We start from the raw sequence: 23676 nt of genomic DNA, 5'->3' as shown, positions 1-23676 counted from the left end.
AGGACCAGCAGAAACACCAGCCCTGACATAAAGTCCACTTACTGTATGTAGTACAGGAGCAGCCTTGGAAGCGCCATCATTCCGCACTGAAGTCCCACCAATCTGTTTTACATCCTCTGCATACGAAACATCATGACTGATTCTGAGCCTCTCTAGCCTCTCGCTGCATCTGGCATCCACCAAATAGGAGGAGGGGGGCGACATCATACAAAAAGATACATTTAAAAAACCATCCCACTCCTTGAATCCTAATCACATCCCTACACAGGCTCCGGGGCTTGAGAGCGGAACATTCATCGACAGAATTACTTGTAATGTCTCTGCTGTAAAATACCGGAGTCCCAAAAAACCTTAAACCGCACTCAATGATGCTTATTTTCTCAGATTTTCTTTGTTTGCGCTGTGCAGTTTATAACCATTTCAAGTCACCGTTTTTAACATGCATCATGTAAGGATCTCTCTGTTGGCGAGGAACATTCACTGGTGTCTCTAATCGAACTACCATTGTTTCTTCAACGTTACTACCTTATCTTTGTCGCCTTCACCCCAACGGGGCAATTCAGGAATTCGGGCGCATGTTCGCCACCACTATTGCAGCATTTAACCATCTGGCATATAAAAAATTTAAAAAAACATCTATATATTCTTTTGGGAACCTTTATTCATATGATACTCACCCGTCTACATACACTATCGGTCAAAAGTTTTAGAACACCTACTCCTTTAAGGGTTTTTATTTATTTGTACTATTTTCCACATTGTAGAATAATAGTGAAGACATTAAAACTATGAAACAACACATATGGAATCATATAGTTACCAAAAGTGTTAAACAAATCAAAATATATTTGAGATTCTTCAACTAGCCACCTTTTGCCTTTGACAGCTTTGCACACTCTTGGCATTCTCTCAACTAGCTTCATGAGGTAGTCACCTGGAATGCATTTCAATTAACAGGTGTGCTTTGTTAAATTAATTTGTGGAGTTTCTTTCCTCAATGCTTTTTAGCCAATCAGTTTTGTGACAAGGTAGGGGTGGTATACAGAAGATAGCCCTATTTGGTAAAAGACCAAGTCCATATTATGTCAAGAACAGCTCAAATAAGCAAAGAGAAACAACAGTCCATCATTACTCTAAGACCCGAAGGTCAGTCAATACAGAAAATGTAAGAACTTAGAAAGTTTCTTCAAGTGCAGTCGTAAAAACCAAGCGCTAAGATGAAACTGGCTCTCATGAGGACCGCCACAGGAATGGAAGACCCAGAGTTTCCTCTGCTGCAGAGGATAAGTTCATTAGTTACCAGACTCAGAAATTGTAGCCCAAATAAATGCTTCAGAGTTCAAGTAACAGACACATCTCAACATCAACTGTTCAGAGGAGACTGCGTGAATCAGTCCTTCATGGTCAAATTGCTGCAAAGAAACCACTACTAAAGGACGCCAATAAGAAGAAGAGACTTGCTTGGGCCAAGAAACACGAGCAATGGACATTAGACCAGTGGAAATGTGTCTTTTGGTCTGGAGTCCAAATTTGAAATGTTTGGTCCCAACCGCTGTGTCTTTGTGAGAAGCGGTGTGGGTGAACGGATGATCTCCACATGTGTATTTCCCAACGTAAAGCATGGAGGAGGAGGTGTAATGGCGTGGGGGTGCTTTGCTGGTGACACTGTCAGTGATTTATTTAGAATTCAAGGCACACTTAACCAGCAGTGGGACTGTCATTTGTTTTTCAACAGGACAATGACCCAAAACGCATCAGATGACCTGGCCTCCACAATCATCTGACCTCAACCCAATTGAGATGGTTTGGGATGAGTTGGACCGCAGAGTGAAGGAGAAGCAGCCAACAAGTGCTCGGGATATGTGGGAACTCCTTTCAGACTGTTGGAAAAGCATTCCAGATGAAGCTGGTTGAGAGAATGCCAAGAGTGTGCAAAGCTGTCAAGGCAAAGGGTGGCTACTTTGAAGAATCTAAAATATATTTTGATTTGTTTAACTTTTTTTGGTTACTACATGATTCCATATGTGTTATTTTGATGTCTTCACTATTATTAAGAAAAACCCATGAATGAGTAGGTGTGTCCAAACTTTTGACTGGTAATGTACTTCAGTCTCTACCTCACACTTCCCATCTGGGTGTTTCCTCACTAACAATAACCCATTTCCCAATCCACAATGACCCAACCTCAGCCTTGTCAACAGCACCCCATCCCTCATTTCACTCCCCATATACCTACTGACCTTCCTCACAGAATTCTAGATGAATGGTACCACCATATCTACCTCCTCCCTCTTCAGAGCTGCTTTCGCTACCTTATCCGCTGCCTCATTTCTCCCTACTCCAACATGAGCTGGGACCCACAGAAAACCAACCTTACTCCCTTTCTGCCCCACCCTATAAAGTGGCAACAGCTCTATTATCAGGTCTGGGTGTGCCTTTGACTTCCCTTCTCTCAGCACGACCAGGCTAGTAGCAGTCTGAACACACATTTACCCATTTAGGCCCCACTTCTTCCTCCCAATCCAGAACACTACAATCCCCAACACTACACATCAAACCTCCTATTCATGATCAGTATCTTTCAAGCGGTCGTCACTAGTTTCCACATTCATAATTATGGCAAAACCCCTATTTCTACAATTTATCTTAACCCCAATGCTAACTTTCTGCCTAACCCTAAACTTAAACTAGAAAATAACATTTGTTTTCAGGAATTTTTACAATACAGCACATTTTTTTAAACTAACTGTGGAACCTAGTGGAAACCCTTTAAAGCTCGGTCCTTGCCCTATATGTTCGTAGGAAGCCAACGAAACTAAGGTCATGTTTAATTCTTAATGATAAGTTAATTTTATTTGCTTGTTTATTTGCTTGTTTATTGAAAGGACAACATGATATCTCATTTATTAAAAGATTTGATCACCTATTATTTTTTTTGTACATAAATGATCAGATCCCACCTGACTATGCCAAATCATGTGTTTAAAGGGGTTATAAAAACTATTGTTATGAATAGAACATAGGTAAAACCAAGTTCAGAGGTGAAATAGTGATACACTTCAATGTCAGTGTTTTGGCTAGCACACCAAAACAACAAGTCTGTATCATGTGAGCGTACCCAGATGCTCAACTAAGGGACCTAGTAATCCCCCCCAAAATTCTTACCCCAGTACACTTCACATGATAAATAAAATATTTCAGCTAAAGAATAGCTACAATTTCTCACCATTGTGGGCACAGCTATGTCTGATGAGGTAACTCAGGAAGGAGAAGCTCTTGTAACATAGTTTGCACTTGAAAGGCCTCTCCTTGGTGTGAATGTTCTGGTGCTGTTTCATATATTTAGTCTTAGCAAAGCGCTTCCCACACGTGGGGCAGGCGTATGGCTTGTCGGCATCCGTCCTAATGCCCGACCTTCCACATTGTGACCCAATGACAGAGGAGGTAGAAGCAGGCGCCACCGCCCTCAGGTGGTTAGTCTTTGAGCTCCCTCCTTGACCTCTAGTCATTGTTTGGGTGTTGTTGGGATTGTGTGCTGTGCTATAGGCTAGGTGCTTCTTGTGGTAAACGCCCATCCTGAATCTGTCTGTATTGGTGGGGTAACCATGAGGTAACTGAGGAAAGCTAGGCCCAGGCTTTCTATGAACCCAGTCACCAGACATTAGATGAGATCCTGAAGGAGAAGACAGATTTGCTGATAGACTACCACCAGGGGGGTCTCCCACCACTCTCTGTGAAGGCTGAAGCTCAGGGTGACCTGCTCTGTTCATCATGGATACTGTGGTGTTTGTATCATAGGAACAGGAGGGTATATCTCTATCAGCCCCAGGCCCTGCTTCATCCCTGCACTGAGACTGTGAAGAGAAGGGTCTGGGCTGCGGACTGGATCCCTGACTGGAGCCTCTGTCTCTCTGATGACCACCAGGACTGAGGTTGTTCAGTCCACCTGTCCACTGGTTGTGTTCTGTGTGGTGGTGGAGTCTCCGTCTCTTGCAGTTGGGTCCTGGTTCCGATTCAGGAAGGAATAGTGACGGCTCCTGATCCATGGTTCTGATCCGGGGCCAGGATTTGTGACCAGCTGCTTCAGAGGTCCAGTCTCTCCCGCCAGTAACACTGGATATCAGCAGGTCCTCATGGACTGCAGACTGTAAACACAAATTGTACAGAAGAGCATATGAAGGTTTATATAAGAAACTTGACACAATATTATAAAATGTTAACCACAGTTAAGCCCATCTCTAACACTGTGATTCAAGTACCTAACAATATAGAGCCATTGGAATGACACAAAAATAACCAAATTCAACAAAATGGCATTACAATCACATCTATTGCACAAAAGGACACGTGACAAGTGGAATAACTTTTCTCACTATGGTAACACTTTACATTTTCTGTAAATTTGGTACCCTCCCTTTGATAAAATGTATTTTAGAATACTCTGGAAAAGGTTCAACATGTAAACATGACACTTTAGGACACCAACCATCTACTACGTCTCATCATCCTTGTTCTTAACTCAATTCACCTCATCCAGTTCCCTATACATTCACAACCAACAGAATTAACTGCAAACTATCTAGTACTACATTACATGTCACTATACATGGGCCGTGTGCATTTTCTTTTGGTGTATCCTGAGGTAGCTCCTCTCTGAAAACCTCTTCCCGCAGTGAGTACAGGTGAACAGCATTTCTCTCGTGTGGACCTTCAGGTGCATCTTCAGCTGGTCCTGATGGGAGAACCTCTTCTCACACTGGGGGCAGCTGAAGGGTTTCTCCCTTGTGTGGACCCTCTGGTGCCACTTCAGGTTGGAGGAGTGGGAGAATCTGGCCTGACACAGGTCGCACCCAAATGATTTCTCCCGTGTGCATCCTCTGGTGGATCTCCAGGCTTTCCCCCAGAACGAACACTGGAAGCGCTTCTCTTCGCCACCGGATCACCTGAAAGCGTTTCTACTACTGTCATTTGTCAATGGGCTTGTGTAGCCATTTAGTGTTGAGGCACTAGCATTGTCTGAGTTCTGGTTTAACATAAGGAGAGTGTGAGGAGGATGAGTCTGTGTTGGGAGTGTCTGTGTTGGGAGTGTCTGTGTTGTTGCAGGGTCCATGTTCAGGGTCCATGTTCCAGTCGATAGATCCTATAGAAGGCAGGCTGAAGGCAGCACCTGTTAGTGTGTTAACCTGAGGTGCCATCAGTCTCTCTGAATCACAACTATAGGAGCAGAATGGAGCATCTCTAGCAGAGTCTGTGTCTGTCCTCTCCTGTTCTCATACGGACACCTCCCTATCCCCGCATACCAAATCTACGCCTCACCCTGGTCTCAGCCAGTCTGTTGTCATGGAGACTAAGTTTGGTTGTTTTGTGTTCGACTGTCTGTTTCTGGTTGTGGTTAACAGTGTTGTTCCCCAGCCCAGAATTGAGGACGCTGTCCCATCCACTGACCTCCACTATGTCACCTCTGGTCCTGGCTTGCTCAGTGATGTCGTCCCCAGGGCCTTTGGCTGCACCTGTCTGGGTCTGGGAATCCAAGATGGCCGTCCAGTCTCCTCTGTTAGCCTCCAGCCAACAACCTGCAGAAAGGTTACAAAATATACTTCATAAACATGGCAGAGAAAAATCTACATACGGAGTATTTATTGTCAATTACCTGGTCAAGTTCATACATTATAATGTGTGTTTTTGTATGTAAACATAAGTTGTATTGATTTTATGAATTAAGAAATAATAGCCATGTGCATCACTATTCCCATTGAAGATCTATTACTGTATGAAGGCTATATGTATTTCTCCCTTACCTTGCTCCCCCATCTTTAGTCCACTCAGCAGATCAATGCTCTCTGGTCCATCTTCTATCGTCTCCTCTTTGACCAGCAGCAGATCAGGCTTCCCATCCTCCATGTCCACTGACTGTAAGAGATACAGAGTGAGAGGATGTTGGATCAAGAAATCTGATATGAGCACCTTGCTATGGAGCATCTTCTGATTGGGTAATGAGGGATTGCTATGAGTACTATGCAAACATGATAGTTGATTTGATTACTTGACACTCTTTAATGGTTTGATCATTCAAAAGGCATGTTCCCACACTTAAGACAAATTTAATCAAGACCTGGGCCCGTAGCCACAAAGAGTCATTGATCTAAAAGATCCTAGATCAGCACTCCTACTCTGAGAGGCTTTGTGGATACGGGCCCTGACCTAATACCCTTCAGACAGTAGTTCACATTGGGCTCACCTCAGTGAGACTGGGTGTGGTCCTGTGCTGCTCAGCTGGCTCCTCTGTGGTTTCAGGAGGAGGTGTAGTCTGGTTGTCCTCCATGAACATGGTCCCCTCAGGGTTCCCCAGACCCTCCTCACACCCCTCCTCCTTCACCAGCAGCACCTCTGGACCCTCCTCCTCCTGGAAGAGACAGGTAATGCAGATTACACAGACATACACAAACTCAGGTACGTACACACAGATAATAAACACACTTTCAACATGGAGTATTTACCCATCCCCACTGCGTTTGAGTCCTATACTGTAGTTACAGAATGATTTCACTGTTGTTAAACCCATCATGGTGGACATACATATAAATATGTTGTGGGTAAAAATAAGTCCCCTATGATAAGTCAGACAAACCTGACTATTTTGATGTGTTTGTGTGTAGGTATATTTAGTAAGTGTATAATGGTTATAAAGCGCTATCAGAATATGCAGAATAGCGTGAGATCAGATGTGATGTATACTAAAGAGAGTCTCAATGAAAGTCTTAGAATGAAAAGTCCCATTTAGGTGTTTATTGAACATAAACAAGTTTTAAACACACCATATGAAAACCACAGGTCTCAACTGAAAAACTGCATTTTCTCATTAAAAGTATCTTGGGGGAAAGAATATAGTAGTTGAATGGAAGTAATAAAATGGGCATTTATGAACATCATATCCTACAACGGTGTTTCCCAACTCAAGTCCCCCAACAGAACCCATTTTTATTGTAGCACTGGACAATGAGGTGTGTTGGTCCAGGACTACAACGAAAATGTGTACTTTTGGTAGACTTGAGGACTGGAGTTGGTAAACACTGGCCTACACAGTACAAACACTATATGTAATTGACTTTTTAGGCTTATATATCCTACAATGTCTGGACCTTGCACTTCAACGCTCTCAGTTGTTATGGAAATTGATCCGATGTTAACTTTTTGCATCTACGTCATCTCGCTGAGTCTATCTTTAATGCAGTGTTTCATCTAAGCCTGAGAAGCTATCGAGTGGAATGGTTACTTTGTTATAGAGTGGAATGGTTTTTCTGCTGGTGTATCCTGAGGCATCTCCTCTCTGAGAACCTCTTCCTGCAATGCGTACAGGCGAACGGCTTCTCTCCAGTGTGGACCCTCTGGTGCCTCTTCAGGTGACCAGCCTGGGTGAAGCACATGTGACACTGGGTACAGCTGAAGGGTTTCTCCCCTGTGTGGACCCTCTGATGCCTCTTCAGGGTGCCAGCCTGGGTGAAGCACATGTGACACTGGGTACAGCTGTAGGGTTTCACCCCTGTGTGGACCCTCTGGTGGATCTCCACATTCTGGGAGCAGCTGAATCCTTTGTTACAAAACATGCAGAGGAACCGTTTCTCTTTACTATTGCCTGATGTGGCTCCCCCTCCCTGAGCCTGGGCTCTAGACCTGTCGTTTGAGTTCAATACCTGATCGAAAAGGATGCGGCCGTGTGAATCGGAAGGCCCCGTTGACGTGGACACTGGGTCACGATCCCTGAACGCGGGTAAAGAGGAGTGGGTTGGGACATTTAGATTTGTCTCTAAGCTTTCCCTGTAGTCTAAGAAGTTACTAGTGCTGCCCTGAGAGTGTCCTCCTAAGTGAGTTTCGTCTGCATTCCATGTGGGAGGAGCGTCGCCCTCCACTTTCACAGTCACCTCATCTACGACCAGACCCTCCCCTTTTTTATCTTGGCACCCTTTAGAGTATACACTACTACTGTACTGGTTCCAGTCCCCTGTAGACAGATCAGTCTGTGTCTCTAAACCCAAGGGCATGTTGCCAGGGTCCATCTCTGTAGCGTAAGAACAAGACGGATCATTGCCTCCAGTGTCTAACGAGTCACAATCACCACGGGAATGAACAGTCCTCTGGTGAAATACCGGTAAATACTCTGAGCCAGGAGCAGGAGGACAGCCCAGTCTCCTCAGACAAAGTCTCTCTGGGTCTGATCTGTCATCAGATCCTGTGTGTAAGAGGCTGTGTGTTACAGTTAAAGTCTCAGTGTCTGTCTCGGACTTGAGGACGGCGTTCGGCGTTCCACTGACCTCCGTGATGCTGCGTCGGGTCTTGGGCTGGGGCACGGCGGTGGCAAGGTCCTCCGTGGCTTCAGGGGGCGCTGCAGTCTGGATGTCTCTGCTGTGACGTGGGTCCTCCTCTCCTACAGACCTCTCCTGCTTGACCCCAGGACCTGCAGCCTCTATATCTGCAGCCTGACACAAGAAGTGAGGAGGTTATTATTACCGGTGTCCAGTTGAATTGTATAACAATGTCGTAGGGAAGTCTCGCACGCTCCCTTATGGCAGATAAATATGGATGTACATGTAAGCAAGTGAATAGCTGAGGGGAGCCTTTCTGAAATAAACTGGCCACATTTGATGTACTGTAATTTTGATGTAATATTATTACACTAACCTCTATCACAATAATGTGCTGGGTTGAGGTTCCACTCCCCTCATCAACAGTGATTGGTTGGTCATCGCTCCATGTATTGTGTCCCGCTGGCTTCACAAAGCTCCTGTGGCCTCCAGTGAGATGTCCTTCACCTGAGAGAGTGATTGGGGGAAAGAGGTACTGGTTAGGTACGGTCAACCCTATATTGTACACTTTTGACATTGTCTACAAATTGATAAGGATGTAAGGTAACACTTCTCATAACTTCATGATATACTATTTATAGATCGATATGTTTCATGCATCACATTGTTTTCCTTGAGTAAATCAAGAATCTGGTTAGAATATGATAGTGCGTCTTTGACAGCTAAATAATCAGGGGAATTATTGCATACTATCCAGAAACTGACCAAGACCCAATTCTGGTTAACACATCTAAAGTTACACATGCTGAGGAGAACAGGGCTATAGGCCCCACAGCCTGTCATATAGTCCAATCGATATGTGCCAAACTTTAGGTGATATGTTCACTTTTTCATAAAACCATGGAACTTGGTACAATTTGGGGCCCTGAATATGTTCAGATATGGAGCTATCGCAAAAACTGCAGTTTTTCATTCTGCCGTAACTAAATGTATTTTGCGTCATATCTTCTGAATCAAACATGATAGACACAGAAAAGGTGATGTCTACACCTATGTTTTGATGGTCAACGATTACAATGACGCCCAGTACAACATCATAAATAGTTCAGTTTATTATCTAATGGAGGACTGCCATGGGAAGAAATCCACTGAAAATCGCAGATTCTGACAACATACACAATATAATATTTCTGTGGCTTACATAGTTGTCTGCTGCAGTTTTCTTGCCCCTGTTGTGAATGTGGATACTGTGTGACCCCTGTGAATTCACCGAACACAAGAAGGTCCTTTGATTTGTCTGGACCCAGGGATTTCATGGGCACGTGTGCATCTCAATTGCTTGGCGGTTCCAAATGCCACCCACCACTCAAATTATTATTATTTCAGAAAAGAACATTTGCATTTAGGAGCACTTCACAATTCTCCTTAAAGATCGCACTAACATTAAAGATATCAACCAAGTTCATTTTCAGGCATTCAAGAAGAACGAAACAGAAAATGAGAAAATCCTCGAACAAATTATGCTTTGTATTTGTTGATTGATGTCCAGCCCCAGACTCACTCATATAGCCCTTTTCACAACAACTACTGTCAGAGTGCTTCACAACAGCCTGGCACAATGTGGCAAGGGGAGGAAAAAGTTAAGATGGAAGGAACTTCCTTTAGATGTACCGGATTGAAGGTTGGAGTGCAAGTGTCCATCTAGGTCAGACCAGTTGTCAATTTAGACGAGAGTATACAGCATGTGTCCATTTATACAGTTGTTCATTTAGGCAAGATTCATGGCATGGATGACCAACAGGGTCATAGCAGATCAGAGTGTACGAGATCCTCTAGCCAGAGAGTTGTCCACATAGGCTGACAAAGATCTCATTCTAATAGACACACTTACTCAATCCACTTCCTCCTCACTGGGACATAAACCCAGAATGAGTCAAAACTGGGCATTCTGAGAATGTCTCTTGAAGTGTTGTGTGAAATTTTGGCAACTGGACTTCCTGTATAACGTACTGTTGTGTATTTTATTCGGGGCCAGAAGATGCAGCAGATTCTCGAGACAACCACTGCTGATAGACTACATCCGTTTTCAAGTGGTTCTTGACATCATGGGACATTCCAAACCATACAACAGAACAGATTTGACATTGCTGTTGTATTATAGGTGGACATTTGTTTTGAGGCAGTTCTACTCAGACCTCCAAATGGGATGAGTTGAACAAATGCACAATGAGAGGTTATTGTCTAGACCAGTGTTTCCCAAACCTGGTCCTTGAGTACCCCAACAGTACACATGTATTGTAACCCTGGACAAGCGCACCTGATTCAACTTGTCAACTAATCATCAAGCCCTAAAATGAGCTGAATGAGATGTTTGTCCAGGGCAACTACAACTAAAAGGTGTACTTGCACCAGCTTTCGGCTATACAGCGGATTATAGTACTAATTTTCAGCTGGCTCCTTGTTTCACTTACATTAACTAGACTACTTTTCACTTTGCTAGTCAGAAAAAAGTTGCCGAGCCCTCTCCCGCTAAAATAAACGATATGCAACTTCTAGTTTTCTATTGATAGGACAGGCACCTGTCAGTCAAAGTAAGCAATGACAGGGAAACACTGCTGGTTTGACAGTCTGTCTGTCCCGCCTTCCGGTTCCCGAGTGTGTGGGTTGCGTGCGCTGTTGTTGCAGTCAGAGCCGAAGTGAGAGGATTTACTCCTTCCAAAATCTGTCCGCGTGAGATGAGCCCTCTTTTGTATGGAGATCGATGAGTGTCGAATTATATGAGGCTTATTTGATCGAATATAAGTTTCAGGCTGTTACAAAATGTACTGATAAGTGGATGCACATGGCATTCCGGCAACTTTGAGGAAAAACAACTTAAGCCTGTTGGTCACACGTATCTGCCCTCTCATTGGCTAGAATGGTCCCACCTGACCTCGCCTACCTTCCATCATTGAGAACATGTATTTCCATTATTAGAGCGGCCACTCAAATATCTTGACAATATAATAGATCATCTTTGACGTAGTCCAATTTCTTTACACCGAGGGAGAGAGCGTGATGCTCCTTCCTCGTCGCTGTGAGTGAATTTGCACGTCCCATATGTGGTAACGATGAGTCGAGATCCACTTAGCCTATTGTTTTCTGGCACATTTATTTAGTTTTTTTATAACTCATACAACGTATTTATGTCCATGATATCGCATCTGGACAAGTAAACTAAAGATCTTGTTCGTATTGTCGATATGAAGTCCATCAGGACATGCCAGACAATGACGTTAAACAATTTCTGTTTACATTTATCATATTTTTGACCAGAGTGAGGCGCTCTCCGATTGTTCCTGTAGTGAGGAGGATTCTTCATTGAATAGATAATTATTCACCTCGAGTCAGCTGTGGGTCTTCTTTGGTTTGCACACCTGTATTGTACAATATTTGTCCATTCTTCTTACTTATATATATTTTTTTTTTCTTTTTTTTAATCAAGCTCAGTCTTGCCATAGATTTTCAAGCAGATTTAAGTCAAAATTGTAACTTGGCCACTCAGGAACATTCACTGTATTCTCGGTAAGCAACTCCCGCGTAGATTTGGCATTCTGTTTTTGGTAATTGTCCTGCAGAAAGGTGAATTCCTCTCCCAGTGTCTGGTCTTTGCCGATGTCAAGCATACCCATACCACGATGCAGCCACCACCATGCTTTAAAATAAGGAGGCAATTACTCAGTGATGTGTTGTTGGATTTCCCCCAAACATAAGGCTTTGCAATTAGGCCTAAAAGTGCATTCCTTTGCAGTATTACTTTAGTGCCTTGTTGCAGGTTTATGAATATTTTATTCTGTATATTTGTATTCTTTTCACTCATTATTGTGGTCACTACAATGTTGATCCATTCTCAGTTTTCTCCAATCATAGCCATTGAACTCTGTAGCTGTTTTAAAAATCACCAATGGCCTCATGGTGACATCTCTAAGCAGTTTTCTTTCTGTCCTGCAGCTCAGTTCAGAAGGATGTGTCTGGAGGATTTAATACATCATCCACAGCCTAAATTATTAACTTGACCATGCTTGAGGACATATTCAATGTCTGATTTGTTATTGTTACCAATCCCTGCCCTTCTTTGAGGCTTTCGAAAAGCTCCCTGGTCTTTGTAGTTGAATATGTGCTTGAAAGTCAATGCTTGACTGATGGACCTTACAGATGTTGTATGTATGTGGGACAGAGGAAAGGGTAAACATTCAAAAATCATGTCAACCTCTTATATCATAAAAAGTGAGTCCATATAAACTTGTGATTTCCAAATGTTACTTCTGAACTAATTTAGGCTTGCATAACCAAAGGGGGTAAATACTTATGCAACGACTATATTGTTGTTTAAAAATTCATGAATTTGAAGAAAATAAATATATAGTACCAGTCAAAAGTTTGGACACACCTACTCATTCCAGGTACCTTGTAGAATAAGTGAAGACATCAAAACTATGAAATAACACATGGAATCATGTAGTAACCAAAAAAGTGTTAAACAAATCAAAATATTTTATATTCTTCTAAGTAGCCACCCTTTGCCTTTGACAGCTTTGCACACTCTTGGCATTCTCTCAACCCAGCTTCATGAGGTAGTCACCTGGAATGCATTTCAATTAACAGGTGTGCCTTGTAAAGTTAATGTGTGGAGTTTCTTTCCTCAATGCATTTGAGCCAATCAGTTATGTTGTGACAAGGTAGGGGTGGTATACAGAAGATAGCCCTCTTTGGTAAAAGACCAAGTCCATATTATGGCAAGAACCGCTCAAATAAGCAAAGAGAAAGGACAGTCTATCATTACTTTAAGATATGAAGGACTTTGAAAGTTTCTTCAAGTGCAGTTGTAAAAACCATCAAGCGCTATGATGAAACTGGCTCTCATGAGGACTGCCACAGGAAAGGAAGACCCAGAGTTACCTCTGCTGCAGAGGATAAGTTCATTAAAGTTACCAGCTTCAGAAATTGCAGCCCAAATAAACGCTTCAGAGTTAAATTAACAGACACATCTCAACATCAACTGTTCAGAGGAGACTGAGTGAATCAGATCTTCATGGTCAAATTGCTGCAAAGAAACCACTACTAAAAGGACACCAATAAGAAGAGACTTGCTTGGGCTAAGAAACACGAGCGAGCAATGGACATTAGACCGGTGGAAATCTGTCCTTTGGTCTGATGAGTACAAATGAGATTTTTGGTTCCAACCGTTCTGTCTTTGTGAGACGCAAAGTAGGTGAACGGATGATCTCTGCATGTGTGGTTCCCACCGTGAAGCATGGAGAAGGAGGTGTGATGGTGCTTTGCTGGTGACACTGTCTGTGATTTATTTAGAATTCAAGGCACACTTCACCAGCATGGCTACCACAGCATTCTGCAGCGATACGCCATCCCATCTGGTTTGCGCTTAGTGGGACTATCATTTGTTTTTTAACAGGACAATGACCCAAAACACACCTCCAGGCTGTGAGAGCTATTTGACCAAGAAGGAGAGTGATGGAGTGATGCATCAGATGATCTGGCCTCCACAATCACCCGACCTCAACCCAATTGAGATGGTTTGGGATGAGTTGGACAGTTGAGTGAAGGAAAAGCAGCCAAGTGCTCAGCATATGTGGGAACTCCTTCAAGACTGTTGGAAAAGCATTCATCATGAAGCTGGTTGAGAGAATGCCAAGAGTGTGCAAAGTTCTCATCAAGGCAAAGGGTGGCTACTTTGAAGAATATAAAATATAATTTTGATTTGTTTAACACTTTTGGTTGCTACATGATTCCATGTGTTATTTCATAGTTTTGATGTCTTCACTATTATTCTCGAAAATAGTAAAAAATAAAAACCCTTGAATGAGCAGGTGTCCAAACTTTTGACTGGTACTGTGTGTGTAATATAAACCCAGCAAAAAAAGAAACGTCCCTTTTTCAGGACCCTGTCTTTCAAAGATAATTTGTAAAAATCCAAATAACTTCACAGATCTTCATTGTAAAGGGTTTAAACACCGTTTCCCATGCTTGTTCAATGAACCATAAACAATTCATGAACATGCACCTGTGGAACAGTCGTTAAGACACTAACAGCTTACAGATGGTAAGCAATTAAGGTCATAGTTATGAAAACTTAGGACACTAAAGAGGCCTTTCTACTGACTCTGAAAAACACCAAAAGAAAGATGCCCAGGGTCCCCGCTCATCTGCGTGAACGTGCCTTAGGCATGCTGCAAGGAGGCATGAGGACTGCAGATGTGGCCAGGGCAATAAATTGCAATGTCCGTACTGTGAGACGCCTAAGACAGATCTACAGGGAGACAAGACGGACAGCTGAACGCACAATCCCTCCATCAGTGCTCAGACTGTCCGAAATAGGCTGAGAGAGGCTGGACTGAGGGCTTGTAGGCCTGTTGTAAGGCAGGTCCTCACCAGACATCACCGGCAACGTTGCCTATGTGTAACAGTATAACTTTAGTACGTCCCCTCGCGCGAACCAGGGACCCTCTGCACACATCAACAACAGTCACCCACGAAGCGTCGTTACCCATCGCTCCACAAAAGCCGCGGCCCTTGCAGAGCAAGGGGAAACACTACTTCTAGGTTTCAGAGCAAGTGACGTAACTGATTGAAACGCTATTAGCGCGTACCCGCTAACTAGCTAGCCACTTCACATCCATTACATATGGGCACAAACCCACCGTCGGTGGACCAGACAGAGCAAAAAGTGCTCTGCACTGACGAGTCATGGTTTCGTCTCACCAGGGGTGATGGTCGAATTCGCGTTTAGGAATGAGAATGAGCTTTACACGGAGGCCTGTACTCTGGAGCCAGATCGATTGAGGTGGAGGGTCCGTCATGGTCTGGGGCGGTGTGTCACAGCCTTATCGGACTGAGCTTGTTGTCACTGCAGACAATCTCAATGCTGTTCGTTACAGGGAATACATACTCCTCCCTCATGTGGTACCCTTCCTGCAGGCTCATCCTGACATGACCCTCCAGCATGACAATGCCACCAGCCATACTGCTCGTTCTGTGCGTGATTTCCTGGAAGACAGGAATGTCAGTGTTATGCCATGGCCAGCGAAGAGCCCGAATTTAAATCCCATTGAGCATGTCTGGGACCTGTTGGATCGGAGGGTGAGGGCTAGGGACATTCCCCCCCAAAATGTCCGGGAACTTGTAGGTATCTTGGTGGAAGAGTGAGGTAACATCTCACAGCAAGAACTGGTAAATCTGGTGCAGTCCATGAGGAGGAGATGCACTGCAGTACTTAATGCAGCTGGTGGCCACACCAGATACTGTTATTTTTGATTTTGACCCCCTCCTTTGTTCAGGGACACATTATTCCATTTCTGTTAGTCACATGTCTGTGGAACTTGTTCAGTTTATGTCTCAGTTATTGAATCTTGTTATGTTCGTACAAATATTTACACATCTTAAGTTTGCTGAAGATAAACGCAGTTGACAGTGAGAGGACGTTTCTTTTTTTTGCTGAGTTTATATATACACTACCGTTCAAAAGTTTGGGGTCACTTATAAATGTCCTTGTTTTTGAAAGAAAAGCACATTTTTTGTCCATTTAAAGTATCAAATTGATCAGAAATACAGTGTAGACATTGTTAATGTTGTAAATGACTATTGTAGCTGGAAACGGCAGATCTTTTATGGAATATCTACATAGGAGTACAGAGGCCCATTATCAGCAACCATTACTCCTGTGTTCCAATGGCACGTTGTGTTAGCTAATCCAAGTTTATCATTTTAAAAAGGCTAATTGATCATTAGAAAACCCTTTTGCAATTATGTTAGCACAGCCAAAAACTGTTGTTCAGATTAAAGAAGCAATAAAACTGGCCTTCTTTAGACTAGTTGAGTATCTGGAGCATCAGCATTGGTGGGTTCGATTACAGGCTCAAAATAGTCAGAAACAAAGAACTTTCTTCTGAAACTCATGTCTCATTTTCAAATTATAAACTTGAATTAGCTAACACAGCGTGCCATTGGAACACAGCAGTGATGGTTGCTGATAATGGGCCTCTGTACGCCTATGTAGATATTCCATTTTAAAAAAAGCAGTTTCCAGCTACAATAGTCATTTACAACATTAACAATGTCTACACTGTATTTCTGATCAATTTGATGTTATTTTAATGCACAAAGAAATTTGCTTTTCTTTCAAAAACAAGAATTTCTAAGTGACCCCAAACTTTTGAACCATAGTGTGTGTGATGTATGTATGTACAGTGGGGAGAACAAGTATTTGATACACTGCCGATTTTGCAGGTTTTCCTACTTACAAAGCATGTAGAGGTCTGTAATTTTTATCATAGGTACACTTCAACTGTGAGAGACGGAATCTAAAACAAAAATCCTGAAAATCACATTGTATGATTTTTAAGTAATTAATTTGCATTTTATTGCATGACATAAGTATTTGATACATCAGAAAAGCAGAACTTCATATTTGGTACAGAAACCTTTGTTTGCAATTACAGAGATCATACGTTTCCTGTAGTTCTTGACCAGGTTTGCACACACTGCAGCAGGGGGTTTTGGCCCACTCCTCCATACAGACCTTCTCCAGATCCGTTAGGTTTCGGGGCTGTCGCTGGGCAATACGGACTTTCAGCTCCCTCCGAAGATTTTCTATTGGGTTCAGGTCTGGAGACTGGCTAGGCCACTCCAGGACCTTGAGATGCTTCTTACGGAGCCACTCCTTAGTTGCCCTGGCTGTATGTTTCGGGTCGTTGTCATGCTGGAAGACCCAGTCACGACCCATCTTCAATGCTCTTACCGAGGGAAGGAGGTTGTTGGCCAAGATCTCGCGATACATGGCCCCATCCATCCTCCCCTCAATACGGTGCAGTCATCCTGTCCCCTTTGCAGAAAAGCATCCCCAAAGAATGATGTTTCTACCTCCACGCTTCACGGTTGGGATGGTGTTCTTGGGGTTGTACTCATCCTTCTTCTTCCTCCAAACAGGGCGAGTGGAGTTTAGACCAAAAAGCTCTATTTTTGTCTCATCAGACCACATGACCTTCTTCCATTCCTCCTCTGGATCATCCAGATGGTCATTGGCAAACTTCAGACGGGCCTGGACATGCGCTGGCTTGAGCAGGGGGACCTTGTATGCGCTGCAGGATTTTAATCCATGACGGCGTAGTGTGTTACTAATGGTTTTCTTTGAGACTGTGGTCCCAGCTCTCTTCAGGTCATTGACCAGGTCCTGCCGTGTAGTTCTGGGCTGATCCCTCACCTTCCTCATGATCATTGATGCCCCACGAGGTGAGATCTTGCATGGAGCCCCAGACCGAGGGTGATTGACCGTCATCTTGAACTTCTTCCATTTTCTAATAATTGCGCCAACAGTTGTTGCCTTCTCACCAAGCTGCTTGCCTATTGTCCTGTAGCCCATCCCAGCCTTGTGCAGGTCTACAATGTTATCCCTGATGTCCTTACACAGCTCTCTGGTCTTGGCCATTGTGGAGAGTTTGGAGTCTGTTTGATTGAGTGTGTGGACAGGTGTCTTTTATACAGGTAACGAGTTCAAACAGGTGCAGTTAATACAGGTAATGAGTGGAGAACAGGAGGGCTTCTTAAAGAAAAACTAACATGGTCTGTGAGAGCCGGAATTCTTACTGGTTGGTAGGTGGAATCAAATACTTATGTGCATGCAATAAAATGCAAATTAATTACTTAAAAATCATACAATGTGATTTTCTGGATTTTGTTTTAGATTCCGTCTCTCACAGTTGAAGTGTACCTATGATAAAAATTACAGACCTCTACATGCTTTGTAAGTAGGAAAACCTGCAAAATCAGCAGTGTATCAAATACTTGTTCTCCCCACTGTATATATTTTTTTTTACTGACATTATGGAGTATTTTGTGTAGATCAATGACCAGAACATGTAACAGGATTCAATCCATTTCAATGCGGGCCAGACATTTCGTATGATGCAGACGAATCCACTAATCACATTAAATAAATAACAATGTTCAGAAATGACTTGGTGAAAGCAACAATATAACTATGGCTTTACAATGATGGGGTTAAGTGGGTTCAAATCTTCCTAGAAAGTCACAGAAAGACATGTCAAAATGCTGAATTGTGGCACATTAGGCAGTCTTTATTCATATAGAAAAATCAGATTTATGAAATTTTCCATGTGGTCTATATTAAAAGGAATATTAAATTAAGTTAAAAGGCTTTTAAATGTAATATTGGTGCACCATTTCTACTTAAAATATCAAAGGGATGCACAAGGTACTCATTTGGTTTAACGACCCTTGAAGTAGTCAAAGTGTCCATGTTTGTAACAATCTATACAAAACAAAGTATACCATAGAACCTCAATCTTCCAGTGTCACCATACATACTTCCAAAGCCTTCTTGAAGTCTATGGAGTTAAAAGTTAAAGTGGGGGGACCAGACATACGTCCCTGTCCCATTCTGAATCCTGCATGCTATTGCCTTAGCTTGGTGTCAATGGCTGACTCCATTCATAGACGCAAACTGCTTTTGCGCTTAGAGCGTTGGGCCAGTAACCGAAAGTTTAAGGTAAAAATCTGTCATTCTGCCCCTCAGCGAGGCAGTTAGCGCCCGGGGAACGGTGGGTTGAAGACGTGGATGTCGATTAAGGTAGCCCCCCGCACCTCTCTGATTCAAAGGGGTTGGGTTAAATGCGGAAGACATTTCAGTTGAACAACTGACTAGGTATCCCCCTTTCATTTCCCTATTGACGATAGTATCTTCTGAGCAGGGTAGTTTTGTTTCAACATTAACATTCATCGCTTGCGGTAAGGTTTTGGAAACATAAGGAACGTATCTTTCATATCAGCAAGAAACAATTTACTACAGACCTTTTATAGGGTTAGGGTTCCCACACAGACATATTACAGTGCTTGTTTATGGAAAACAGAAGGAAGACCGAGTGGAATACCTGTGCTAATTAGCTATATGTGTCTCCGAACACCTGTGTAAACGGAAGACGGACTCCACAAACACGTCACTGAAAAATATTGGTCGGTTGCAACTGTGTTAAATCCAGTTAATGCAGTGTACAATAAGTGTGTATTTTGCATTTGTGAAATAATTTGAATATGATATGAAAGCAAAAGGTTTATGTTACTAGAACAGTACCGCAATTGAGAATCGATTCATGTTTAGAAATAGTATTTGGCTGTTTTGGCTTCCAGAGCCAATTCACCTTTAAACAGAACATATTAGGTCCTTGGACTATAATGAGTAACATTAGGCTACTTTAGTCCAATATTGGGCTAACTCTATGCATACATTTTCAGTTAAGCAGAATCCCCAAAAAATTGATTCCGTATTGCCCCTAAAACTGCAATTCACTTTCATGTTTCTCAATTATTTTATTTTTTTAAATAAATATAAATAATATTCTATGGTGTATGTTGTGAGAAATGCCGATTTCATTGGATATCTTCCCATGGCAGGCCACCATTATATAATTGTCGGAACTGTTTATGATGTTGTACTTGAACATCAAAACATACACAAGGCCAAAAGTCTGTGGAAACCCACTTGTTGAACATCTCATTGCAAAATCATGGGCATTAATATGGAGTTGGTGCCCCCTTTGCTGCTATAACAGCCTCCACTCTTCTGGGAAGGCTTTCCACTAGATGTTGGAACATTGCTGCAGGGATTTGCTTCCATTCAGCCACAAGAGCATTAGTGAGGTTGGGCACTGATAAGAACACGTTTCCGCCTGGCTCGCAGTTGGTGTTCCAATTCATCCCAAAGGTTTTCGATGGAGTTGAGGTCAGGGCTCTGTGCAGGCCAGTCAAGTTCTTCCACACCGATCTTGACAAACCATTTCTGTATGGACCTCGCTTTGTGCACGGGGCATTGTCATGCTGAAACAGGAATGGGCCTTCCACAAACTGTTGTCACAAAGTTGGAAGCACAGAATCATCTAGAATGTCACTATGTTGTAGTGTTAAGATTTCCCTTCACTGGAACTAAGGGACCAAGCCCGAACCATGAAAAACAGCCCTAGACCATTATTCTTCCTTCACCAAACTTTACAGTTGGCACTATGCATTTGGGAGAGGTAGCGTTTTCCTGGCATCCGCCAAACTTGTCCTTTGGACTGCCAGATGGTGAAGAATGATTAATCACTTCAGAGACCACGTTTCCACTGCTCCAGAGTCCAATGGCAGCGAGCTTTACACCACTCCAGCCGACGCTTGGCATTGCCCATGGTTATCTTGGGCTTGCGTGCGGCTGCTCGTACATGGAAAGCCATTTCATGAAGCTACCGACAAACAGTTCTTGTTCTGACGTTGCTTCCAGAGGAAGTTTGGAACTCGGTAGTGAGTGTTGCAACCGAGGACAGACGATTTTTACGAGCTATCGTCGGTCCCGTTCTATGAGCTTGTGTAACCGATGTGAAATAGCTAGCTAGTTAGCGGTGGTGCGCGCTAATAGCGTTTCAATCAGGGACATCACTCGCTCTGAGACCTGAAGCAGTTGTTCCCCTTGCTCTGCAAGGGCCGCGGCTTTTGTGGCAGGGATGGGTAACGATGCTTCGTGGGTGTCAGTTGTCTATGTGTGCAGAGGGTTCCTGGTTCGAGCCCGGTGAGGGGACGGACGAAAGCTATACTGTTACATTGGTGCTGTGACCCGGATCACTGGTTGCTGCGGAAAAAGGAGGTGGTCAAAAGGGGGGTGAGTGTAACCGATGTGAAATGGCTAGCTAGTTAGCGGTGGTGCGCGCTAATAGCGTTTCAATCGGGTGACGTCACTCGCTCTGAGACCTGAAGTAGTTGTTCCCCTTGCAGAGGCGCGATGGGTAACGATGCTTCGTGGGTGTCAGTTGTCTATGTGTGCAGAGGGTCCCTGGTGCGAGCCCGGGTCAGGGCGAGGGGACGGACAAAATCTATACTGTTACACTTGTGTGGCCTACCACTTCGTGGCTGAGCCATTGCTGCTTCTTGAAGTTTCCACTTCACAATAACAGCACTTACAGTTGACCGGGGCCACTCTAGAAGGGCAGAAATTGGACAAACGGGCCATTCTACTGCCACTGTTTGTCTATGGAGATTGCATGCTCGATTGTATACACCTGTCAGCAATGGGTGTATAACTTTTGGCCATGTAGTGTAGGTGTGAAAATCAAATTTTCTGTGTTATCATATTTGATTCAGCAGATATTACAGAAAATACATTGTCTGGTTATGGTGGAATAGCAAAATGAGGTTTGAGGTTGTGCATGACATCCTTGTAGTCATTGACCATCAAAACACAAGGGTGGGTATACATCAACTTTTCTGTAGTATCATGTTTGATTTTGGAGATATGACACAAAACACATTATTTGGTTATGGCGGAATGGGAAAAAAGCCTCCATGATGAGTTTTTTTTTAACGATGGTTCCATATGTGTTCAGGGCCCCAAAACTGTACTTGTGTACCAACGGTGTGTGACCGAGGAGCTGGGTTCATCCGAGCGTTCTGACCTCACAACTGCAGTCAAGCACCTAATCTAACTGGCTAAAGTTGGCTAGTTACTTCCAGACACAAGAGAACAACTCACTCTGACCATTTTACTCGCCCTATCAGAGCTGGTTAGGCTGTTTTCATGTTATGTATAGCGTTGGTGACAAGCTGCGCTGGCAACAATTTAATGACGTTTTTTTGCCGACGTTTACTAACACCGGTCATATTTAACGGGTGTTGCGCGTTCGTAAATTAAACCGGTATTCTCCGCTCTCTGGCACAGACAAAAGTAGATAGGTAAAGTGTAATGTTCTCATGAAAAAAGTAACATTTTCCACATATTGCCAGGGCTATTCTGCAAAAATGTACCTCTTGCCGTTACTCTGTATCGGTCGAGTATCTTGACACTTCTGGGGCTGGCGAGGACGCGTTCCCGCGACACCTTCATTTCCAGTAGCTGTAGTTTCCTCCTCAATGCCCTGTTTTCTTTCTGGCCTTGAGTTATTTCCAAACGAAACACTTCATAATCGTCGTCTACGACTTTACAGATCTCTGCCACGGCTGCATTCGCTAGTACCTCCATGATGGAGGCTATTTGAGTGTGAAAAACCATACAGTTCGAGTTAGCCATTGTTAGCAGCTAGCTAACATGAACGTTACCTAGATGGCATCTATCAGTCAAATCCTATCTCCAAATCGAATTAAAGACTACATGGGATAAGTATGTGAATGCTGTACAGTTAAATGAGTCATATTTCGAGTTCCATTGTTGTATAAATAAAAACGCTAACGTGTTCTTGATTCCTGTTTACTTCTTCTTTGGAGTTTAACGGCGGTTGGCATCCAGTATGTTGCATTACCTCCCCCAACTGGACTATAATATAAATCCATTATATAAAATAAATTGGAAAAAAAGACCCAACTAACCCTACACTCATTAAAAACCCACTACCCCATTCCACTACTTTGACGCTATCTGCTCCTGATACACGAAAGTGTAATGAACAACTTCACCATGGTCAAAGGGATATTAAATGTCTGCTTTAAATATATATATATATTGAAATACCTATAGATGCCCTTCTTTGCGAGGCATTGAAAAACCTCCCAAGTATTTGTGGTTGAATCTGTGTTTGAAGTTAAGTGCAGCAAGAGGGAGAAATGGTCTAGAATACTTTTGGGCTCCTGAGTGGCACAGCGGTCTACGGCACTGCATCTCAGTGCTAGAGACGTTACTACAGACCCTGGTTCGATTCCAGGCTGTATCCCAACCGGACGTGATTGGGAGTCCCATAGGGCAGCGCACAATTGGCACAGCGTCGTCTGGGTTAGGCCACCATTGCAAATAAGAATTTGTTCTTAACTGACTTGCCTAGTTAAATAAAGGTTAAATACATTTTTATTTTTTACTTTTCTGAAGTCATATTTGGCTGTAAAGGCTAGCATAAGGGACAATAAATTGCTAGCCACAATCAAACAATCAAATGTATTTAAAAAGCCCTTTTTACATCAGCAGAAGTCAAAGTGCTATACAGAAACCCAGCCTGAAACCCCCAAATAGCAAGCAATGCAGATGTAGAAGCACAATGAGGTTCATTTTGAGAAAAGATAGCTAACCTTGTTAGCTACCTAGGTATAACTAACTAGCTAGCTAATAGCTAGTTTAATTTCTCACGGTTATAAAGCAAACAAAATGATTAAAAACAGCATATTATTGACCTAAAAAGTTAGCTGTTAGCCAAGTCTCTATAATATCTAGAGTCAGGGTCCAGGGCCAGGGATTGCCTTCAGAAAGTATTCGCACCCCTTGACTTTTTCCACATTTTGTTGTTACAGCCTGAATTGAAAATGCATTAAATTTAGTGTTTTTGTCACTGGCCTACATACAATAGCCCATCATGTCAAA

At 43.1% G+C, this 23676-nt stretch overlaps 1 protein-coding gene across 2 annotated transcripts; it reads right to left on the bottom strand.

Annotated features, from left to right (window-relative positions):
* Positions 1–32: 32 nt before the first annotated feature.
* On the bottom strand, positions 33–22623 carry LOC139577618 (uncharacterized). Of its 2 annotated transcripts, XM_071404753.1 has the most exons (8): positions 22140–22617; positions 8677–8807; positions 8310–8474; positions 6239–6403; positions 5799–5910; positions 5446–5573; positions 3227–4145; positions 33–169 (listed from the first exon to the last, which is right to left on the bottom strand). In XM_071404753.1, exons 1-8 carry the CDS (start codon positions 22399–22401, stop codon positions 153–155), a joined length of 1899 nt encoding a protein of 632 aa, XP_071260854.1. In that variant the 5' UTR covers positions 22402–22617; the 3' UTR covers positions 33–152. The 2 variants fall into 2 exon arrangements, with proteins under 2 accessions (XP_071260854.1, XP_071260855.1); XM_071404754.1 differs by lacking the exon at positions 33–169 and having other exon boundaries at positions 2827–4145; positions 6239–6400; positions 22140–22623.
* Positions 22624–23676: the final 1053 nt, after the last annotated feature.

Source organism: Salvelinus alpinus, chromosome 6 (genome assembly GCF_045679555.1).
Source record: "Salvelinus alpinus chromosome 6, SLU_Salpinus.1, whole genome shotgun sequence".
In the NCBI taxonomy this organism is placed as follows: Eukaryota; Metazoa; Chordata; class Actinopteri; order Salmoniformes; family Salmonidae; genus Salvelinus; species Salvelinus alpinus.
The sequence above is the reverse complement of the archived record's forward strand: the minus strand, read 5'-3'. Positions and strand labels throughout refer to the sequence as shown.